Here is a 19,672-nt window from a genome sequence, read left to right on the forward strand (position 1 = left end):
AAATCAAGAAAAGAATAAATGTCAAATATTCAATGGAAACATGAATTAAATAAAAAAGATTGTATGGCTCCCAATGCATGGAGAGTATAAAATCTTACAAAGTGATTGCAAATGCGAATCCTGCATTCTCCCCATATGGCTCGATGCCTTTCACATGTAGAAATCTATCTATCCCTAAATATATTCAGCAGTTTTCTCCACTGTTTACTGTGGCAAAAAATCCTACAAGTTCATCACCGTCTGTATGAAGAGGTTTCTCATTTACTCAGTCTTAGCTCAGATCCTGTGATTGTGACTATAAACATTGACATTCTTATTCAAAGATTGCAAAATAAAATGACATTGCTATATTTGAGATTAAACAAAAAATAACCATTGATTTAAGAATTAACTCATTGTCTAACAAGTTAATATTGATTTTCAAAGGGATTAAGGAACCAATTGAATTTATGTTTAAACACCAAAAGAAGTGATATTCAGCACCCTTTGCTTCAACCAGTGAGGACCCAAACTTCATGAAAAATAGCTTAAAGATCGTTCCTACAATTATTAAGATTATTGTATTTTCAGATTTTAATTTTCTTCAACTCACCATTTTATGTTTAACCAGAGTACAATTCTAGGAGTTTATGAACTACTGACTATACAGATTAAGAGATGTCACGAAAGAATTAAGACCCATCTGTTACTTGCGGATTATGGAACTGAATTTAAGAAATGCTCAGTTGTATTTGACCACTTCCTACCCTCCCCACCCCACTCAAGAACCACTGTTTAGTCACTTGCACCTATCAGAATAAAAATGTGGCATAAACAAAAAGTGCACCTTAATGAGATTAAACAGCTCTATGTTGCTTTAATTTGTAAACTTTGGGCATGGATTCTTTAAGATTTCAAAGACCACCGCAGTGAGTTTCACGTGCTGATTCTTTAAAATAAGTATTCCTTTTTTGTTGATTTCATCTGTAGATTATGACAGGCTATAATCAAATAGTCAATCAACTGACTATAATCAGTTCCATATAATCAAAAAGTCAAATAGAATAGACATTTAATTTGCAGATCATTTCAGATAACTGCAATGGACATCAATTATTATTTCAGGTAAACCCATCCTGTAGAATACAGGCCACAGTTGATATAATTTGCATTGTGCAGTATGTCTTATTGGCTATTATACTATAATTCCATGCAAATAAAACAAAACAACAACACTGCAGTGTCTATAATTTGAAATCAGAAATGGCTGCTTTTCAACCTGGAGGTTTTAGCAAATCCTTGCTTGTAAATGAGATGCTTCATATGCACTGTCCAGTAGATCTAATTTTATTTTCCATCTGGACTCTGTAGACCAAAGGTTCTATTAACATGCAGTTTACTTGAAATGTGATAGCCTCTTCCTGTGGGAATCACAAGAACAAACCACAGATGGGCCACTACTAACAAAAATGATGAATTTTATACATGGTATTCATCTTTGTGACTATGGTTCATTCTTCTGGTAACTACAATCCCATTCTTTATTGCACATTTAATCAGAATTTTAAGACGCTTGAAGTGTGCACATATCTACATTTGTCACTGAATGCTTCTGCACAAAGTAGATAATAATGATAAGATTATTAACAATGTGAATTTGTATCATGCATTAATGTCATTTTGCTAGAAAGGGTTAGAAATATATTAATTATCAATTCCATGGAGGCCTGAATGACATGTTTCTGTCCTGCATATTTATATGATCTTCTTCCTCAACACCCTGATCAATGAAGGCAAGTATACCATATACTGTGTTTATTACCTTATCTCTCTGCATTGCACACTTCCAGTGAACCATGGACATGACCCCGAGGTCTCCATGAACCCTCTCTAGCAATATGGCATTCATGGATGATACGAATGACTCTCCAATGCTGGGAAAAAGACTAACCATCCACCTTGTCTATGTCCCTCATGATGTTATGCACATATGAGAACACCCCTCAACTTCCTACATTCAAATTTTAAAAAAGCACCCGCGTATTCAACCTCTCCTTGTGACTTAAACATAGTCCTGGTAAAAATTTAAGAAACATTTAGATAGGTACATAGATAAGATAGGTTTAGAGGAATATGGGCCAAATGCAGGCAACTGGGACTAGTGTAGATGGGGCATGGTTGTTGGAGCCGGCTGAAGGCCTTGATTCCACACCGTATGTTGCTGTAGATTCAATCCCTGTTACATACTCTGCTCAGTCTTTCTTTACATTGGGTAGGACAGGAGGCAAATCTACTGCCACCTTTCTCCAAAGAAGGAAGTTTTTTGCAAATAAAAAAATCAGTGAAAATGTCAAGAACGGAGTCAACATTTGTAAAGTACATTTACCTGACAAAGGTATTTCTGAATAAATCTTGATGTGCTGAAATGTGTTGGCTACAGTAATATATGTGAATCTCTTGATTGTATATGAGAAAGGACAAGCTTTTGTTGCCAACTTCTCAGACACTGCAGCAGTGCTTGAATGTGACAAATGAAAGAAGTTAATGAGCTAAATGTCCTTCATGTTTTACATTTTCTGAAGTCAGCTTCAACATTGCTTTAGGTACACAACAAAGCAAGATGCTTCTGAAATAGTGGCTGTGTGGAAATGAACATAATTTCTGTAATTACGATAAAGACTACGTTGATTTTTAAATAAACTTACTTCTATTACACCCATCTCTGTGAATATTAGCAGATACCTGTCCAGACACTCCCATCATGGTGGAAGGGTGGGGATTCTGAGTGTTCATGTAAGATGGATCGTCAAAAAGATCAGATGGGCTGATGGCTTTGCCTGGAAGAACAGTTTTCATAATTAGTGCAAGTCTAGTTGATCAGCAACCTAAAACTATTAATTATACATGTAAGTTGTGCTTTAGAAATCTGCAAACTTGGATACTTTGTTTCTGTTTCAAACAAGGAGCAAGTTTAAGTTAGTCACTTAAATCTATATGATAAATTATTATTCAAATCTATCCGATAAATATGGACGTTCTTGTAACATTTCTGTTCCAGTAATCCTCCAACCAGATCAGAGTTGGTGAGATCTACCAATATAATTGGCAAAACAAGTGATATCTTGGGCTCAATGATATCTTAGTGACTCTGGATTGCTTTTCCAGTAATACTATGGTACCCTTGGCAGTCTGCTGTTGTTTGAAATAGTAGCGACGTATGAAATGAGACGGTGTAAAAGATAACTTCTATTCCCCCTGTTTTACTCTTGTTTCATGATGCAGAAAACTGCAGGAAAAGGTTGAGTTATTTCAGGCCATCAAAGGATGAGGCTTGATAACAGGACAGGTGTGACAGCTGCAAGTCCAGACCAAGGATGCTAGGTAATTTGGAAAGCATTAAGTGCTCAGAGGAGAGGTCCTGAGCAACAGGGAAAGCAAACATTGAATAAGGAAACAGATCACTGGAAGGTCAGTGACGACTACTGTGCAGTTGATTTCAAATTCGGGGTAAAGCTAAGTTGTTTAATCAGGAAGCTATGAATATCTTTAATAGTATTCCCAAGTTATAAACTTAGACATAGTGGCAAAGCCAAACCAATCCGAATATTCACAAATGTGCTGAAGTCAGAGAAAGTAGAAACCTTTGTGAAAGCTCAGGTAGAAACTGATCATGATAGGAACAGCAGGCTAAGATATCAGGCACAATATACTGTATTATTCAATTACCAATTATAAACGGCATTATTTGTCTTAAGACCCACATAAACAGAGGAGTGCAATTTTTAATCAGATAACATTGTATTTATACAACCTGTAATCAATCAAAGATGATTCTGATATAAATACATTCTATAATTTTGACATAATTGAAATCTGTGAATTTGTGACATACCTGGCACAGTGAACGTTTCTTTGTGTGGATTGGAATAATTTTCATAAATGATGACTGGTGATGGGTTAGCAGTCTGTAAAGCAATGTACTCAACATCAGGAGAATGGCCTGCTACTACAACAGAAATAAATAAAAAGGACTTTGTATACGGAAACACCATTAGCCTAAATTCATTCTGCCCAGGGTGGCATGGTAAACAATTGTTGGTCAGTGCCAATGATTGTTCCATTAAAAAACTGAACGTTCACTGAAGCTTGGGGTATTGGCCACTACCATAAACAACTTGCACACCCTCCTGCACAGCAGCATTGCAGAACATACAAATGAAAATAAAATACAAAGTCCCAAATTACTCCCTGGTTCTGGGTTGGATAAATGTGAAGGAGGTAGGACTAGTCAGAAGTCCAAACTAGTAGTGAGGAAGTGGTGCTGGTGGAAGGAAGGTAAGATTTTGGGGTACAGTGTCATCATTTGGTGATTGAATGGGTGGAGTGTTGGTCACGGATTATAAATTTAGAGGTGAGTGCAAGGGTCAATAAAGTTTGGGAAGGTATGGGTGGTAATGTAAGGAAATAGTGTAGCGGTGCCTGCTGGCGCATGCGGGTATCGAATCCGCCAAAATAGCTTATTTACCCTTTCTCAGAGGGAAGGGTGATCTGTAGCAGAACAATAGGAAATGGACTTTTAAAAGGACATGTTTTTGAGGGAAAGACCTTGTGAGCTCTGTCCCACTAAAATCCTGATAGTCCTTATCTCAATCAAGATCTTGAGCAATGTCAGAACTGGCCTGGGTAGATGTAGTCAAGCACTACACCATTAGTGCAACATAAACAACTAAATGTGACCATGGAAGCAATCTATGAAATATATTTTGCCCATTGCCCAATCCATGTCCAATGTTTCAACATATACAATATATGTGCCAACATCTGATCAACCCGTCATGTAACATCAAGGACACTGACATAAATGTCCATGGTGCCTGAATATATGTAATATCGTACCACCACTACCACGATTTTTACTTGGTGCCAGTGGTCCTCCCAACACATGATTATCTTCACACAGGGAACTGGATCAAGGTCTAGCATATCAAAACAAACATCAGCCAATAAATAGTTAATGAATCTTGCTGCTCGTGATGGTGCTCTATGCCAAACTTATTTTTCCTTAGAAACCACCAGACGTCTTCATCTTTTGTTATATGTTCCACACTTCCACATAGTTTGCACTACATTGATCACCTTAACAATAAGAACATTTATGTCCGGGTGCTAATCATTCACTACAGCTCAGCCTTTAACACCATAACACTGAATAAGCTTATTTCGAAACTCCATCTGCAACTGGCTTCTGGACTTCCTGATGTCTAACCTCAGTCAGTTAGAATTTATCTTAACATTTCCTTCATCCTAACTCTCGATATTGGTGCTCTGCGAGGCTGTGCTCAATGCCTTGCTCTACTCATGATACACCCATGAATGTGTGGCCAAATATAGCGCCAACTCGATATTTAAGTTCACAGATAAAACCACTATTGTCGGGCAGAGCAACAACAAGGATGAGATGGAGAATGGGAAAGAGATTGGGAGCCTTTTGTTATAGTGTTTGATCAACAAACTAGCCCTTAATGTCAGCAAGACAAGAGTTGGTCGTTGACCTAAGGAAGTGTGGTGATGAACACAACCCTGTCCTCAACGGAGCTGCTGGAGAGATGATCACAGCTTCAATTTCCTCGGCATCCATATCACTAACCTGGTCCCTTCACACTGATCAAGGAAGTGCATCAGCGTATTTAAGTTCTTAGGCATCTGAGAAGATTCATCATGTCCACGAGTATTCTCTCAAACTTCTACTGATACTCTCTAGGAAGTATTTTGACAGGATACACATCAGCCTGGTATGGCAACTGCACTGTTCTTGACTCTGAACCCACAGATAATGGTGGATACAGCCCAGTGCATCACCGGCTCACACATCCTAGTCCATCTTCACCTTGCCTTGCATCGAGAAGGCTGAAAGTATCGCCAAGAATGCCTTCCACCTTGGCCATTCCATTTTCTCTATCTTACCTTCTGGAGAAGTTAGAGGATCTTGAAATCCTGAACACCCAGGTTTAAGAACAGCTTCTTCCCCATTGCAACCTCACTGGATTCCTAAACCAATCTCCCCTTTCATTCCCTTTACTTAGTGGTTCTGCCACATACTCTTGCTCTTAACTCTACCTGATTCCGTTATTTTGTTATTGTACTTACATATTTTTTACTACTTCAGATTTCACTACAATCTTTGCATTATTCTGTGGCTTTGCATTTGTCATTGTATTCATTGTTGTATTTATCATGCATAATGTGTAGTCTATGAGCTTCATGTAAAAAAGGAATTTCATTGTACAAAGTATATGACAATAAACTAATCTGAATCGGACATGATTTAAATATTAACTGTGTGGACCTTGTGTCTTCAGTAGGAATTCCTAACGTACAAATAAATCTATACAGTTTGCAAAATCTTTCAAATGTTTTTCCATTGATTCGTAAAAATAATTATGACTCTTTTAAAATGTGTTTAATTTGTTTGATTTGACATACTTTGGCTGGTTCTCACATTGGAATATTAGTAAAAATTGTTTCTATTATGCTAACCTGTGAAATGTTTCCATCCTTAATCATTTGATTACTATTGGTCTGGATCACCGAATCTTCATTTACTCTTGCATTCTGCAGTCTTGCAGGAGAGGCCAGTTTACCTGGGATTTCATTGCAGTATCCATGGTTCGGATCTTCATTCGCCACTTTCCATAAGGCCAAGCCTACTGTTCTGCTGCATGAAATCAAGAAAGTATATGTAAACAATTTCTCATCCCTGATATCTTAAAAGTACTCAACTGTAATGATTGCTTTGAAGTATTTATTGAGAACAGTGCATTAGCTGGTGTGTTGGGCAGAGGAAGGGTGCATAACTCAACATTGTCTTTTGCGCCAAAAGCAAACAAAGTCAATTTGTTGAGAAATCTGAGGGTCTTTAGTAACACAGACATCATCAATCAAAGATTAAATTTATCTGGAATAAAAATGAAAAATGCTGCAAATGTTGAGCACATTTACACAGAAGCTGCCTCCCAGGCAAGTGGGACAACCCTAATCTGACCCTAACCTATGTACTCTCCATCGGGACGACAGATGGCACAATGGGCTAAGTGTTCGGCTGGCAACCGGAAGGTAGCCGGTTCGAATCCCGCTTGGAGTGCATACTGTCGTTGTGTCCTTGGGCAAGACACTTCACCCACCTTTGCCTGTGTGTGAATGTGTGTGAGTGATTGGTGGTGGTCGGAGGGGCCGTAGGCGCAGATTGGCAGCCACGCTTCCGTCAGTCTGCCCCAGGGCAGCTGTGGCTACAGTAGTAGCTCACCACCACCGAGTGTGACTGAGGAGTGAATGAATAATGCGATGTAAAGCGCCTTGAGTATTAGAAAGGCGCTATATAAATCCCATCCATTATTATTATCCCATCACATCTTCTCTGAAAGTTAAAGCTAGCTTGCTTTTTCACTTTCCCAGTTCTAATGAAAGGTCTTTGACATGAAAAGTAAATTCTGTTTCTCTTTTCACAGACGCTGCTCCTGCTCAGTGTTTCCATATTTTCTGCTTTTATTTGAGAAACCTCAGCAATCTCTCCCAATAAATGAAGGTAATTTCTATGGAACAAATCAATCATAAAATCAATAACAATCACCAAAGCAGTGCAAAAGGACATAAAGTGCTGGAATAACTCAGCGGGTCAGGCAGCATCTCTGGAGAACGTGGATAGATGACGTATTGAGTCGGGGCCCTTCTTCAGATTGGAGTCTGGAGAAGCAGATATTATAACAATGTTTAAAAAACATTTGGGGACAGGTACACGGATAGCATAGGTTTAGATGGATATGGACAAAACGCAAGCAGGTGGGCTAGTGGTCAAGTTGGACTGACGGGCCTGTTTCCAAGCTGTATGATTCTAAACGTGACCCGAAACATCACCTCCATAAATGCTGCCTGACCCATTGAGTTACTCCAACACTTTGCGTCCTTTTATGTAAACCAGAGTCTGCAGTTCCTTGTTTCCACGAGAGCAGTGCAATCGTCAATCTTGATTCACAGGAGAGTTACCCAATCATCTCCACATTGGTTGGCTGTAGCTTTATACCACAACAGCCATTTGTCTGTTTGATGAAGACTTGAGGGCACTCACCTCTCATCATTAGGTTTAATGGCTGCCTGTGGGTTCTTCAGGTATTGTTTAAAGCGAAGTTCAAATGCTTGTCCTATGCTGTTAATAACACATTGGGCCAAATCATCAAAACACTCCAAAATATGACATGCTAAAAGAGAATGCAAGAAAAACAAGTTTAATTTTCATTGCTTGTGAAATGATTGTTGAACAAGGTTTAAAAAGTTACAAAATAATTCTGGCACTCATTTTACACAACCGATGCACTCATTGGTACTGCATTTTTAATACTAGATTTTAAATAATAGCGTTAATGTACTAATAATCTAATTATGGAGCAGTACTAATTTGTTCACAATATTTATTTCTGTATTCAAGGTTACGATAGAGAATGAAGCTCATGAAATAATTTAGTCTTTCATGGTCAAAGATCAATTCATGACAGTACACGGCATCATGCAGTTTACAGTCTGCATTTCTGGTAATATTGTCCTTCTTTCTTAGTGCAAGAAACTGCATGTTTGAAACTGCTGAATTGGACAGCCGATGCTCCAATTTCAATAGCCATGGTGAGTACAATTCAGTTCAATAGCCATGGTGAGTACAACAACATTCACTATAGGAATGCAGAATGCAAATGAAATTGCTGTTAATCAAAAAAAAAACTGTTACCTCTTTGATTCACTGGGTCTTTGGCTACATAAGCAACATAATTGCTTGTGTCCTAAAATATAAGTGAGTCGACAGTTAGAGCTCAAGGCACAAGGTCCATTATGATTTGCACTACTACATTTGATACTTATCATCAAAAAATGATGACGCTGAATAGCCCACTAGAAACAATGGTGAACATGCAGTATGCTTGAGCATAAGCAAAATTGAGAGGATGTATACATTGAGCAATAGAGTTAAAAAGTCTCTAATTTTATTGGCATTAAAACAACATTATGGGTCATTCCAATGCTGTTTGTGAAAATTATATTAAAAATAAGGAGTTCAAATCTGCTTAAACCTACGTGATCTCCGAGTTGCTAAACACTTTAACTCCCCCTCTCATTCCCACACAGACCTTTCTTTCCTGGGCCTCCTCCATTGTCAGAGTGAGGCCCAGCGCAAATTGGAGGAACAGCACTTCATAGTTCGCTTGGGCAGCTTAAACCCCAGCGGTATGAACATTGACTTCTCTAACTTCAAGTAACCCTTGCTTTCCCTCTCTCTCCATCCCTCCCCCTTCCCAGTTCTCCGACCAGTCTTACTGTCTCTGACTATATTTTATCTCTGTTTGCTTTGTTGTTACCTTCTCCCAGCCAACAATGATCTATTCTACATTTTCCCTGATCCCATTAACGTTTTAGGAAGTGTTATTGTTGAAGCATAAAAATATTGCATTAGATAGTGGAATTTTTAGCCATGTCTTTGGCAAATGGATGCATTTCTATTTTATATCTTTATTAAAAGCAAAACTGCAAATTAACAACACCATCCCCAACCCTCCATCTTTTCAAGCATCGGAAGCAATACTGTTTTTCTTCAAAACTAGCTGCACTTGATAATTGGCAACTATGATATACTTTTATTAAAATATTGAAATAATCTAAATACAAGTTAAATCAGAAAAGTACAGTTGTAAACACTTATGAATTTGTTAGATAAATTGTCCTTGGCTTCAGTTCAGGAGGTGTGACAATGATCGTATCACAAATTTACAATTCCACATGTCCGAGATACTACATTTGGAAAATATTACGCTTCTCTTGGCAGAAAAAGCAGATCAATTTTTCAAGACATGGACACACTTTACCGATTTCTTACAAGGATAGTATGGCGCAACACAAATTTGGATTTAAATCCAACTATGGGTTGGGTGAGGTGGGTGGGGGGGGGGGGGGGGCGCTCTCTTCTTTTTCCTCATTTTCAGGTTAAAAGGTCGAAATTGAAGCTGTACAATAATTGTATAATTTTACATGTCGAATGTTTTATTCTTGTACAATTGGTAGGCGGCGCGACCGACGTCGCAGCGACCTCTACAGTCTGTCTGTATTTTTTATTATTTATTTGTCCCGTTGAGGGTATAGTTTGTAGTGGGCTTTTAAATGTGTATGTGTGGGGGGTGGGGAGTGGGTGGGGGAAACTTTTAAATCTCTTCCCTGCACGGAGACCCGACCTTTTCCCTGTCGGGTCTCCGTTGTCGTTGGGGCCTAGCACCGTGGAGCGGCCTCCAACTGGAACGACCTGGGGGCTCAAGTCACGGAGCCTGCGGAGCTGCGGACCTACCATCGTGGAGCTGGCCGGCTTCGAAGCGTGAGGAGTTTCGGAGCATGGAAAGCTGCGGTGGCGCGCGGTTGCGACCTGACTCCGGTGGATGGTGACACCAAGAGCTCGCGGGTCCCCGGTGGGAGACTGCTTAGCGGGGTACCGGCAACGGAGACTTTTCTCGCCCGAATTGCGGGGTTGAGAGTGACCTGGAGCAGGGCCTTACATCGCCCGGCACGGCTTTAAATTGCCGCGGACTTGCTAGCGCCTGCCGGGGGCTTTGACTTTGACATCGGGAGAAGAATGGAGAACAGGGGAGAGACAAGACTTTGCCTTCCATCACAGTGAGGAGGATTCACTGTGAATGATGTTTGTGTAAATTGTGTTGGTGTGTGTCTTGGTTCTTTTCTTGTATGGCTGCAGAAACCAAATTTCGTTTGAACCTCATGTGAGGTTCAAATGACAAATAAATGGTATTGTATTGTATTTTATTGCTTTTAATAAAAATAATTTACATTTTTATTTTTTTATTTTTTGCAATTCCATAGGGCAGAGCGAATAAAAACTTCAACAATGTGTGCCTATGATCTGTCAAATGAATCTGTACAAAATATATCTGCACACATTTACTAGAAAAGTTTCTACTACCCACGGCGCCCAATGCAGGATGCGCAGTTCCTTGTGCAAGTACAATGAAAGAATCAGAAACAAGCTGATGCACTCACTGGATCTCCTCCAGAGGCAAAAGATACCGACTGCATGTGGTGCTTGGCGATCAACTGAAAAACAAAGAGCACTCGCTGATCTCCAATCGTTTTCTGAAATTTGAAATGTTTCTACTTTTAAGTAACCACCAAATATAACATATACATTCAAAATAAAATAAGAGACTTAATAAGGATTTTGATTATATTGTTGGTCTGTCATTATATTGATAACCATGGGATTAAGCACCTCCATTTATAAAAATAGTGGGAAATTAGAAAATAAAAACATTACAATTACCAAGCTTTAAGAGAAATGAGGTTGGATAATAAGGATATGTGTAACTGTGGGAATAATTCAGCAGCTGCATTCTATTCTACTGTGGCACTTGGTAGAGTTTTGATTTCAGATTTTTGCGTATTCCTAATTTGTAATAATGCAGCTGGGATAGTTGGAAAAGATTCAGGGGAGAGGAATTGGGCGTTGCTGTTCCAGGTGTTGACCTTTCAGAATACACTAAGGTCAGGCGATGACGCCCATGCTTCAGAAGGGAGAGCAAATTGGGAGCAGCTGTTATGGGGTCAATACGCACTGACACGCGGGAGTCATTTAAAGATCAGCTGATGAACGTTCCGTACCAGCATGCTCCAGAAAAAGGGACAAGGATGGCAAGATAAGGGAACCTTGGACGATGGGATAAGTCACTACCTTAAGGGTAGTTTAGAGATACAGTCTGAAAAAGGCCCTTCAGCCTGCTGAGTCCATACCGACCATTGACCATTCACACTCATTCTACATAATCCCACTTTCTCATCCACACACTATACAGTAGGGTCAGTTTATAGAGGCCAATTGACCTACAAGGCCACACTTCATTGGGATGTGTGGGGTAACCAGAGCACCTGGTGGAAACCCACGTGGTCACAGGGAGAACGTGCAGACTCCACACTAACAGCACCCGAGGCCAGGATCGAACCCGGGTCTTTGGTGCTCTGAGGCAGCTGCTATACCAGTTACGCCACTGTGCCACCTTCGTGAAAAGGATTCCTGGGAGAGGAAAGATAACCCAGCTGGACCCAACTGACTATCAAAATTCACATCATGGCAAACGTTATAGTTATTCCAAAATAATATTGGAACAATCTTAGCTCATGACAAATTCTTACCTGTTTGGAGTCTGGGATCATTAAGCTGAGGCTGCTCGTTGAGATGGACATAACAGTCTGCATTCCTGCAAACTGGAGGTTACTCTTTCCGAGGACAGTAGATAATTCTTTGCTGGGAGGCTAAAGGTTAAACAATCCAAAGCAATTGGTTTTCTAAATATTCATTTTGTTGCATTAATTCATATGCTAGAAAAGTAATAAAAACAGAAAATGCTGAAAAATAATCAGCAAATCAACTGCATCTTTAGGTTTAAAGTCAAATCAGCTGTAACTAATGTAACTAATGTATCCTCCACAGATGCTACATGCCTCTCTGTGTACTTGCAGCGTTACTTATTTTTTATTTCATATTTATACCATCTGCAATATTTTGCTGACATAAGCACAATGTTACCAAATGGATATTTATGGTGTGGCAAGATTTGGACCATGGCCAAACTCTTATTCCTCAAGGTTGTCAGATCAGCCCAGAGAAATACTTTAGTATATCACCATGGGGGGATGATGCGTCATACAGCTGTATACAGCATGGAAATAACTTGTCCATGCCAACCAAGTTGCCCTCCTGAACTAGTCTCATTTTCCTGTATCTGGCCTATATCCCTCTAAACCTGTCCAAATATCTAAGTATTATGTTTGTACCTCTACCATTTACTTCCTGCACCTTGTTCCATGTACCCACCATCCTCTGTATGCAAAAGGTGCCTTCAAGTCCTCTTTAAATCTTTAACCTTCTTCATGATAAATATAGACAAGAAATATTAATTTAAGTTCTCACCTAGCTCCTGTGCTCCAAGTTACTCCTTAGGGGGTCCCATTCTCTTCCTAATTACCCATTCCTCTTAAAGTACTTATAAAATCTCTTTGGATTCTATTTCACCTTTTCTCCTAAAACTGTCCTCATTTTGCTATCTTAATTCCCTTCATAAGTGTACTCCAGCATATCTTATACTCTTCAAGTAATTTGCTTGATCCCAGTTGCCTACGCTTCACATATGCCTCCTATTTTTCTGTCCAGAGGCTTAATATCCCTCGTAAATCAGCCTCTCCTAATCAATCATTGCAGGTTCCAGTTCAATGCCATCAAAATCATCTTTGCCCCAATTTAGGACCAATCCTAGCTTTTTCCATAACTATTTTAAGGCTAACGGAATTATGGCCATTAGTTCCAAAGTGCTCCTTCGCCAGCACTTCAGTCACTTGCCCCCTGTTATTTTCCAATAGGAGATGTAGTGTTGCATGTTCTCGAGTTGAGCTATCTACATAATTGCTTGAGTCGTGTATTGCCTCAGGAGGGAGGGAAGGAAAGTTATGAACATTATACTTGCTCATTCCGAGTAGCAGATTTTAATGGCACTGATCAAACCCTGAAAACAAGACCCAACTCCTTCAACTAGAGATAGTAACCCAGGAAAGTAAAACTAAATCCTTGTTGGAAAATAAATCAAAAATCTTGTTCTGTTTTAAACAACCCACCAGAAAGACTTCGCTGTTTCAAAAAATCTTTCCTATTGCTAGACTTAACCCCCCGATAAAAAGAGGTCCCTTTCTGCTACAATCTGTAGCTTTTAACAGCTACATTCAAAACTTAACTCGTGATTCACAAAGACTCTCCCTCATTTCCGCTGTGGACCATGCTCTTGTCTGCATATAACTTAATTGTTAGTTTAAAACAAAGACTTCTTTTAATATGGGAAATGGTGCTGATCATATCAGGAGACTTAATGTGTTAGTTGAATAGATGAAATGCTGACATTCATAGCCTGATCAGAAAGAAGCAAGATTTAGTTCCAGCCTTCTTGTCCAATCTCATTTTCATTAAAGAATACCATTGATTTTTTGACCAAACCCTTCCAGGAACTCTCTCACAGTACATGGGATTTTCTAACCTGGGAGCAGATAAATTTTAAAATATAAGCAAATCTCACACAGACAAGATTACACAGCAGAATTTTGCAAGAACAAACGTTGATAATGATTGACTTGGTGTTTGCAAAAAGAAAAAGGTATTTTCCATTTTCTCTCAGAGACTGTGAATAATGGATCACAGGAAATTATATTTGCTCCACCATCAATGTTTTGGGTTAGAATTCACAAAAAGCATTTTGTGATTTTTAATTATTTAATTACAAAAACTGATGAACTGGGCTATTTACACTAAAATATATACTTGCTCTTGATTGTATCATTACATTTAACATTAATCTGTACATGAGGTTTATTAGTTGATTTACATTATGTCAAAACAGTATTTACCCTTCTTTTCCTCATGGCTGCTTTAGTGCTTGGAACAGCCTCACACACTCTGCTTATGGCTTCCCTGTGGAATAAAAAACATTACCATTATTAATAAAAAGCTTAAAAATAGGAATAACTATACTTGTGGTTTCCTGTATTTTAAAGCTGCAAACTGAAATCCCCATAAAGGGCCTGTCCCACTTAGGCAATTTTTTCGGCAACTGCCAGTGACTGTCACAGTCATAGCAGGTCGCCGAAAAAGCGGTGACTGAACCACCCCCTACGACAATGTTTACGTCAAGCTACGACAACCTACCACCTAGTCGACGTCAAGCTACCGACAACCGGCGACCCATTAGGACGTCCACCTACGACCACACCTACGCCAATCTACGACCAGCCATGATTGAACGGCGGAGTAGACTCGATGGGCCGAATGGCCTAATTCTACTCCTACAACTTGTGAACTTGTGAAAGGTGCCAAGTTCAACCCCAGCCACAGGCACAGAGCCGTGTGTTGACCACTTCTTTTCAATTTGAGATCACAGTGGCTCCTCTGGGATAGAACAACAACACCCTCATCTGCCATCCATTTTCCAATTAGGGAACTCTATTCCAAAGACCTTCAAGCAGAGCGAGGACATAGTTTTGTAAATATTGTAGGCTTAGCAAAAAATGCAGAGTTTGGGCACTTACTCAGAACTGCACATCACAAGATGATTTTTTTCTACTGAACTTCATAATGCCTCTTTATGTAGTCAAGTTAACTCCAGGCTAATTTTTCACTTTGAAGTTGTTGCAAAACAAGAACCCTTTTACAACACTGTTCAGCAATGTTAGCATTTATAAATTGCAAAAATAAGCAACCAATGCTGTAGGTAAACTCAAAAAAACAAACTCTTGGAGAAACTTAGCAGATCAGGCAGCGTCTGTGGAGGGAAATGGACAGACGACATTTTGGATTGGGACCAATATTCAGCCTGATGGATGATACAAGTCGAGCCCCTTCTTCAATGGAAGTAGTTAAGCTCCCTTAAGAATCACAAACACAGTATGCCAAGGTATCAAAGCACCGTGGGTCTGATAACTAGGTCAGAATTCAATGCATCTTTTCATCGTTGGAGTGATCACCAGGCAACATGCAGTCAGAGGAGTTGAAAGGTCAGGCCCATTATGTTGGATTGCTAAAAGTGTGTGAAATTTTGTTTTATTATATGAATTTTTTGTCAGTCTCAAACCCGAACAACTTGTCCTTCTCTGAAGAGTAGAGAAGCCCTTTCCTGAAAATCCTCTTTGCAGTAGATGTGGCTGCTCCTGTATGCAAGTAGTTTTACCCCTAAGGATACGAGGTCAAGGGTCCTGATGGGAGATCAGCCCTGACTTCTTTACTCAACACACAGTTCTGTGCATCTTGTCCTGCATTGATTCAGTCACTGGTTACCCTGCAGCGTGGAAACGGGCACTTGATACATGTTGATGTCATCAGCAGTATCTAAATCACCCAATCCATTTTAATAGAAGGAAGGCACAAGGATAAATCACGTTTCATTATCTAACCAATGACTCACTCACTTTAGTCCTCTGTTTTAGAGGCATCAAAAATGATTATTCAGTTTCTCCCTTTGCATCAAATCATACTCTCCTGTGATTATCAGCAGTTACATAGGAAAGCAGTTTATTTAAACCTTTATCAATAGTACCAAGTGTTTCCAATGATAAAACAGTGGCTTGTTCACAGTGATACAGAATTATCTGATATCATTCGTCTACATTGTAATTGCACTATAACAGGAGCAATGCAAATTTGACTGAGACAAAAATAAATTATGTGGCATATTTCTAGTAGCAAAACCTGCGATTAATATAAATTCTTAAAAATAACAAAATAGTCAGCCGTAAATTAAAATTAAGGAATTGAGGAAAGGGTATCCTTGGTACTTTTTGGAACTGTAAAAGGTTTCTATTGAAGAGGTTGCACATCTTTATGCAAATTGGAAGCAATAAAAGAGAAATAAAGCAATATCTAATTCCCTCCCCGTTTCATTTCACTTCCATACCACCCACTCTGGGTCATAACTACTGATCCAGAAGCTACTCAATAATAGAATCTGATGAAAGCACATTGAAGCACTCCAACGCCTCCTCTCAATCTTCTTGAAGTTCTGCCATAACTAATAGCCACTAAGTCATGACCCTCTGCATTTACTGTATAAAGGAAGCCATTCTCTGCGTGTCTATTGTGCTGTGTAACATTTACATCAGTCACTTCTTCTAAAACTGTTTCCAACAGTTTAACTTGAGTGGAAAAAACATTATTTGCAAGTCAATAATATGACAATTTAATTTTCAATAGACATATGTTTACGTGATCCTTCAAATAGCTTAAACATATTTGTACATCATTTGCTCCATTATACTTTATGGAATGAGTAAATTAATTGACTTTTTTTCTTCAGTTCATTTACCCAAGATGTTATCCGCTTATTCTGAAAGTGAGCAGAATGAATATGTCAAGAGCTGCCGATACTGAGAGGACAGCACAACAGCAGTGCTGAGCAATCTGAACAAAGTGAAAAGGCACCCTTCACAAATAAAAGTTAGATATGGTATGATTTCAAGCATCTGTTTTGAATGTGCAAAGTGAAACAATCCCAGTGATCCAGTTCTATTTATTTTTCCTTCAGTTAGTGTCTTTGAAAATAGAATTGGTCCAAGACTTCCATGTAGAAATTATGTTGTAAAATATAACTCATAGTTAAAAAAAAATAATTTAGAAATGCACCACAGAATCAAAACAATTACTATTTTTAAAAGTTTAAGTTGGCTCACTTGGAAGAATTAAAGGATTTGTTTAAAAGACTGGATGCAAGCATTCAGTCACATTAAACCTTATTCAATGCAATGCAAGATCTCAAACTGAAACATTGATCATCCCTTTGCCTCCACAGAAGCTGCTTGATCCACTGAGTTCATCCAGTAATTTATTTTTTACCATGGGCAACTGCATCTATTTAATAAAATAAATGCAGCGTGTACATAATTACCTTGAAGTAAAACAGCATTTCTGCTGAAGAGCATCTTCAAGAAGACAAAAAAAAAAGCATCACTTTTAAATACAAAACATAAACTACCACAAATTGCGATGAAGGAAAATTAAATGCAAGTTGTATCAATTTTATAATAGTATTATCCAAAACAAATTTGGTTTGTAACTCAAATTTAAAAAAAAGAAAATGCTGGAAAGGATATCCACCCAAAATTTCAATTGTTTTGCGCTCCACAGATGTTGCTTGACCTCCTGAGTATTTCTAGCATTTCCTGTTTTTATTCCGGATTATATTTGTACTATTTTTACTTTGGATTATAATTTATTTAGTTACATTTGTTAATCTTTTTAACATAGATTTACTTTGGTGATTTGTTATGAATGTATGCAATTATATAATTTGCCATATCTTTTTAATAAACATTATTCAATGAATAGAAATATTCCTGCTTATGATTTCAAAATCTCAAGCTTCTGTTTCTCTTGTGCATTTTTGATCCTCATCTTTTATTGTGAGTGATATTTAAATGAGCCAAGTCTACAGGTAAATAATTCAACTCTATGATAAACTTTACATTACTTTTTTTATATCCTAAAGCATTTCACAGCTAATGCTTGTGATTTTGTGATTTTGTAATTTTGAGTACTAGTCATTTCACAAAGTGCTCTGCCCCAAAAACAACTTGAGGGAAAAGTAGGAGACAACCTGTTTAAAATGCGAGATTAGGTATAAATATAGGCCATACTAAGTTTGGATCTACTAGCAGTGGGATGAGTAAGAAGGAACTTGATTGCTTGTGGGTGGTAACAACAGTATGGTTGGAGAGAGGATGTTCTTCCTGTGGGAGATTTCTAAAATGATGATTTACCCATTTAAGGCAAATGTAAGGCAGTTATTTCCCCCTGGAGGGCTGCGCGAGTCTTTGGAATTCTGTTCCTGAAAAAGGCAATGTAAGCAGAATCCTTGGATGGTTTTAAGGTTGAGGCAGATAGTCGGAAGTCGGAAGTGATAGGTTATTGTAAGTAGTTGGGAATGCAGAGCTGAGGTCACAATAAGATCAGTCACAATCTTCTTGAATGCCGGGTAACTTTGAGGAACGAAATGGCTAACACGAGCTCCAAGTTCATCGGTTTCCCTTCCCCCCCTGACTCCCAGTCTGAAGAAGGGTCTTGACCCGAAACATCACCTATACCTTTTCTCCAGAGATGCTGCCTGACCCCCTAAGTTACTCCAACATTTTGTGTCTATCTTCGGTGTAAACCAGCATCTGCAGTTCCATCCTACTCATCTGTTTTTATGTTGGTATGACTAATGTTCTTCTTACAATGGTACCTCAAAGTACTTAACTAAGATGGCAGATGAGGCCCGAGTGTAATTTTGCCAACACTATCCATCCAACACTATCCGGATCCATCAGTCTGATTGAATGCTCTCTGAAAGCGAGGCTTGTATCCTCAATCTAGTCAACAAGCCAACACTGCTACCACTTGGTTCAGGGTAAATAATATTGATTAATTTGATTCCACTTGCATATGTAATACTTAACTCTCTCCCTACATAATGAAACGTCATTCACTTTGGTGTAGAACTAATAAGGCATGGATAAAATATGCGTACAATTGAAACAGAAGAAATAATATTAAATCAACATTAATAAGATATTGACCATATGTAGGAAGACGGAATATCTGCCCATATCATGATTGATGTCAAAATAGTTTTGAAATCAGGGCTGCTCGTAAATGCTTATGTCTAATATATAGAACTACATTTAAAAAGGAAAAATACAAAGCAAACCATGCAACAGAGTGCAAGTTAGAGGAAGTCATGCTGTAACTCTGCTGTTCACTTATCCAGATGACATATTGAGCACTGTGACCCATTCTGCTAACTAAGGCACAAAGGAAACAAACATTCAAGGAGTCATGAGACTGAGTTAGCAGGAGAAATCAGAGAAGCTGCAGCTCAGCAGGATGTAGGATGTGACCAAGTGGCAAACACAAGAGTTAAAAGACAATGAACAATATAGAAAACATGTATGTACTCTGCTTCAATTTAAATCTTCACGGATGAATGCATTCAACTTACAAAAAGTGAATTTAGAAACAATACCCAAATTTTTTCTTGCAAAAATAATGTATCAAGAGGGATTAAATTATGAGCTAGGGATTTCATACCAGACG

The 19,672-nt window shown here is 38.6% G+C and overlaps 1 protein-coding gene across 1 annotated transcript in view; it reads right to left on the minus strand.

Annotated features, from left to right (window-relative positions):
* The window catches only part of LOC116991483 (SHC-transforming protein 1-like), a 64,248-nt gene that overhangs the window by 2,880 nt on the left and 41,696 nt on the right, over window positions 1-19,672 (minus strand). The window contains exons 3-10 of the mRNA XM_033050113.1: window positions 14,461-14,524; window positions 12,205-12,324; window positions 11,059-11,112; window positions 8,753-8,804; window positions 8,102-8,231; window positions 6,517-6,694; window positions 3,872-3,944; window positions 2,685-2,816 (exon numbers count right to left, since the gene is read on the minus strand). Coding sequence (XP_032906004.1) covers window positions 2,685-2,816; window positions 3,872-3,944; window positions 6,517-6,694; window positions 8,102-8,231; window positions 8,753-8,804; window positions 11,059-11,112; window positions 12,205-12,324; window positions 14,461-14,524 — 803 coding nt within the window. The remainder of the gene's footprint in view (window positions 1-2,684; window positions 2,817-3,871; window positions 3,945-6,516; window positions 6,695-8,101; window positions 8,232-8,752; window positions 8,805-11,058; window positions 11,113-12,204; window positions 12,325-14,460; window positions 14,525-19,672) is intronic.

This window comes from Amblyraja radiata, chromosome 34 (assembly GCF_010909765.2).
Source record: "Amblyraja radiata isolate CabotCenter1 chromosome 34, sAmbRad1.1.pri, whole genome shotgun sequence".
NCBI lineage: Eukaryota > Metazoa > Chordata > Chondrichthyes > Rajiformes > Rajidae > Amblyraja > Amblyraja radiata.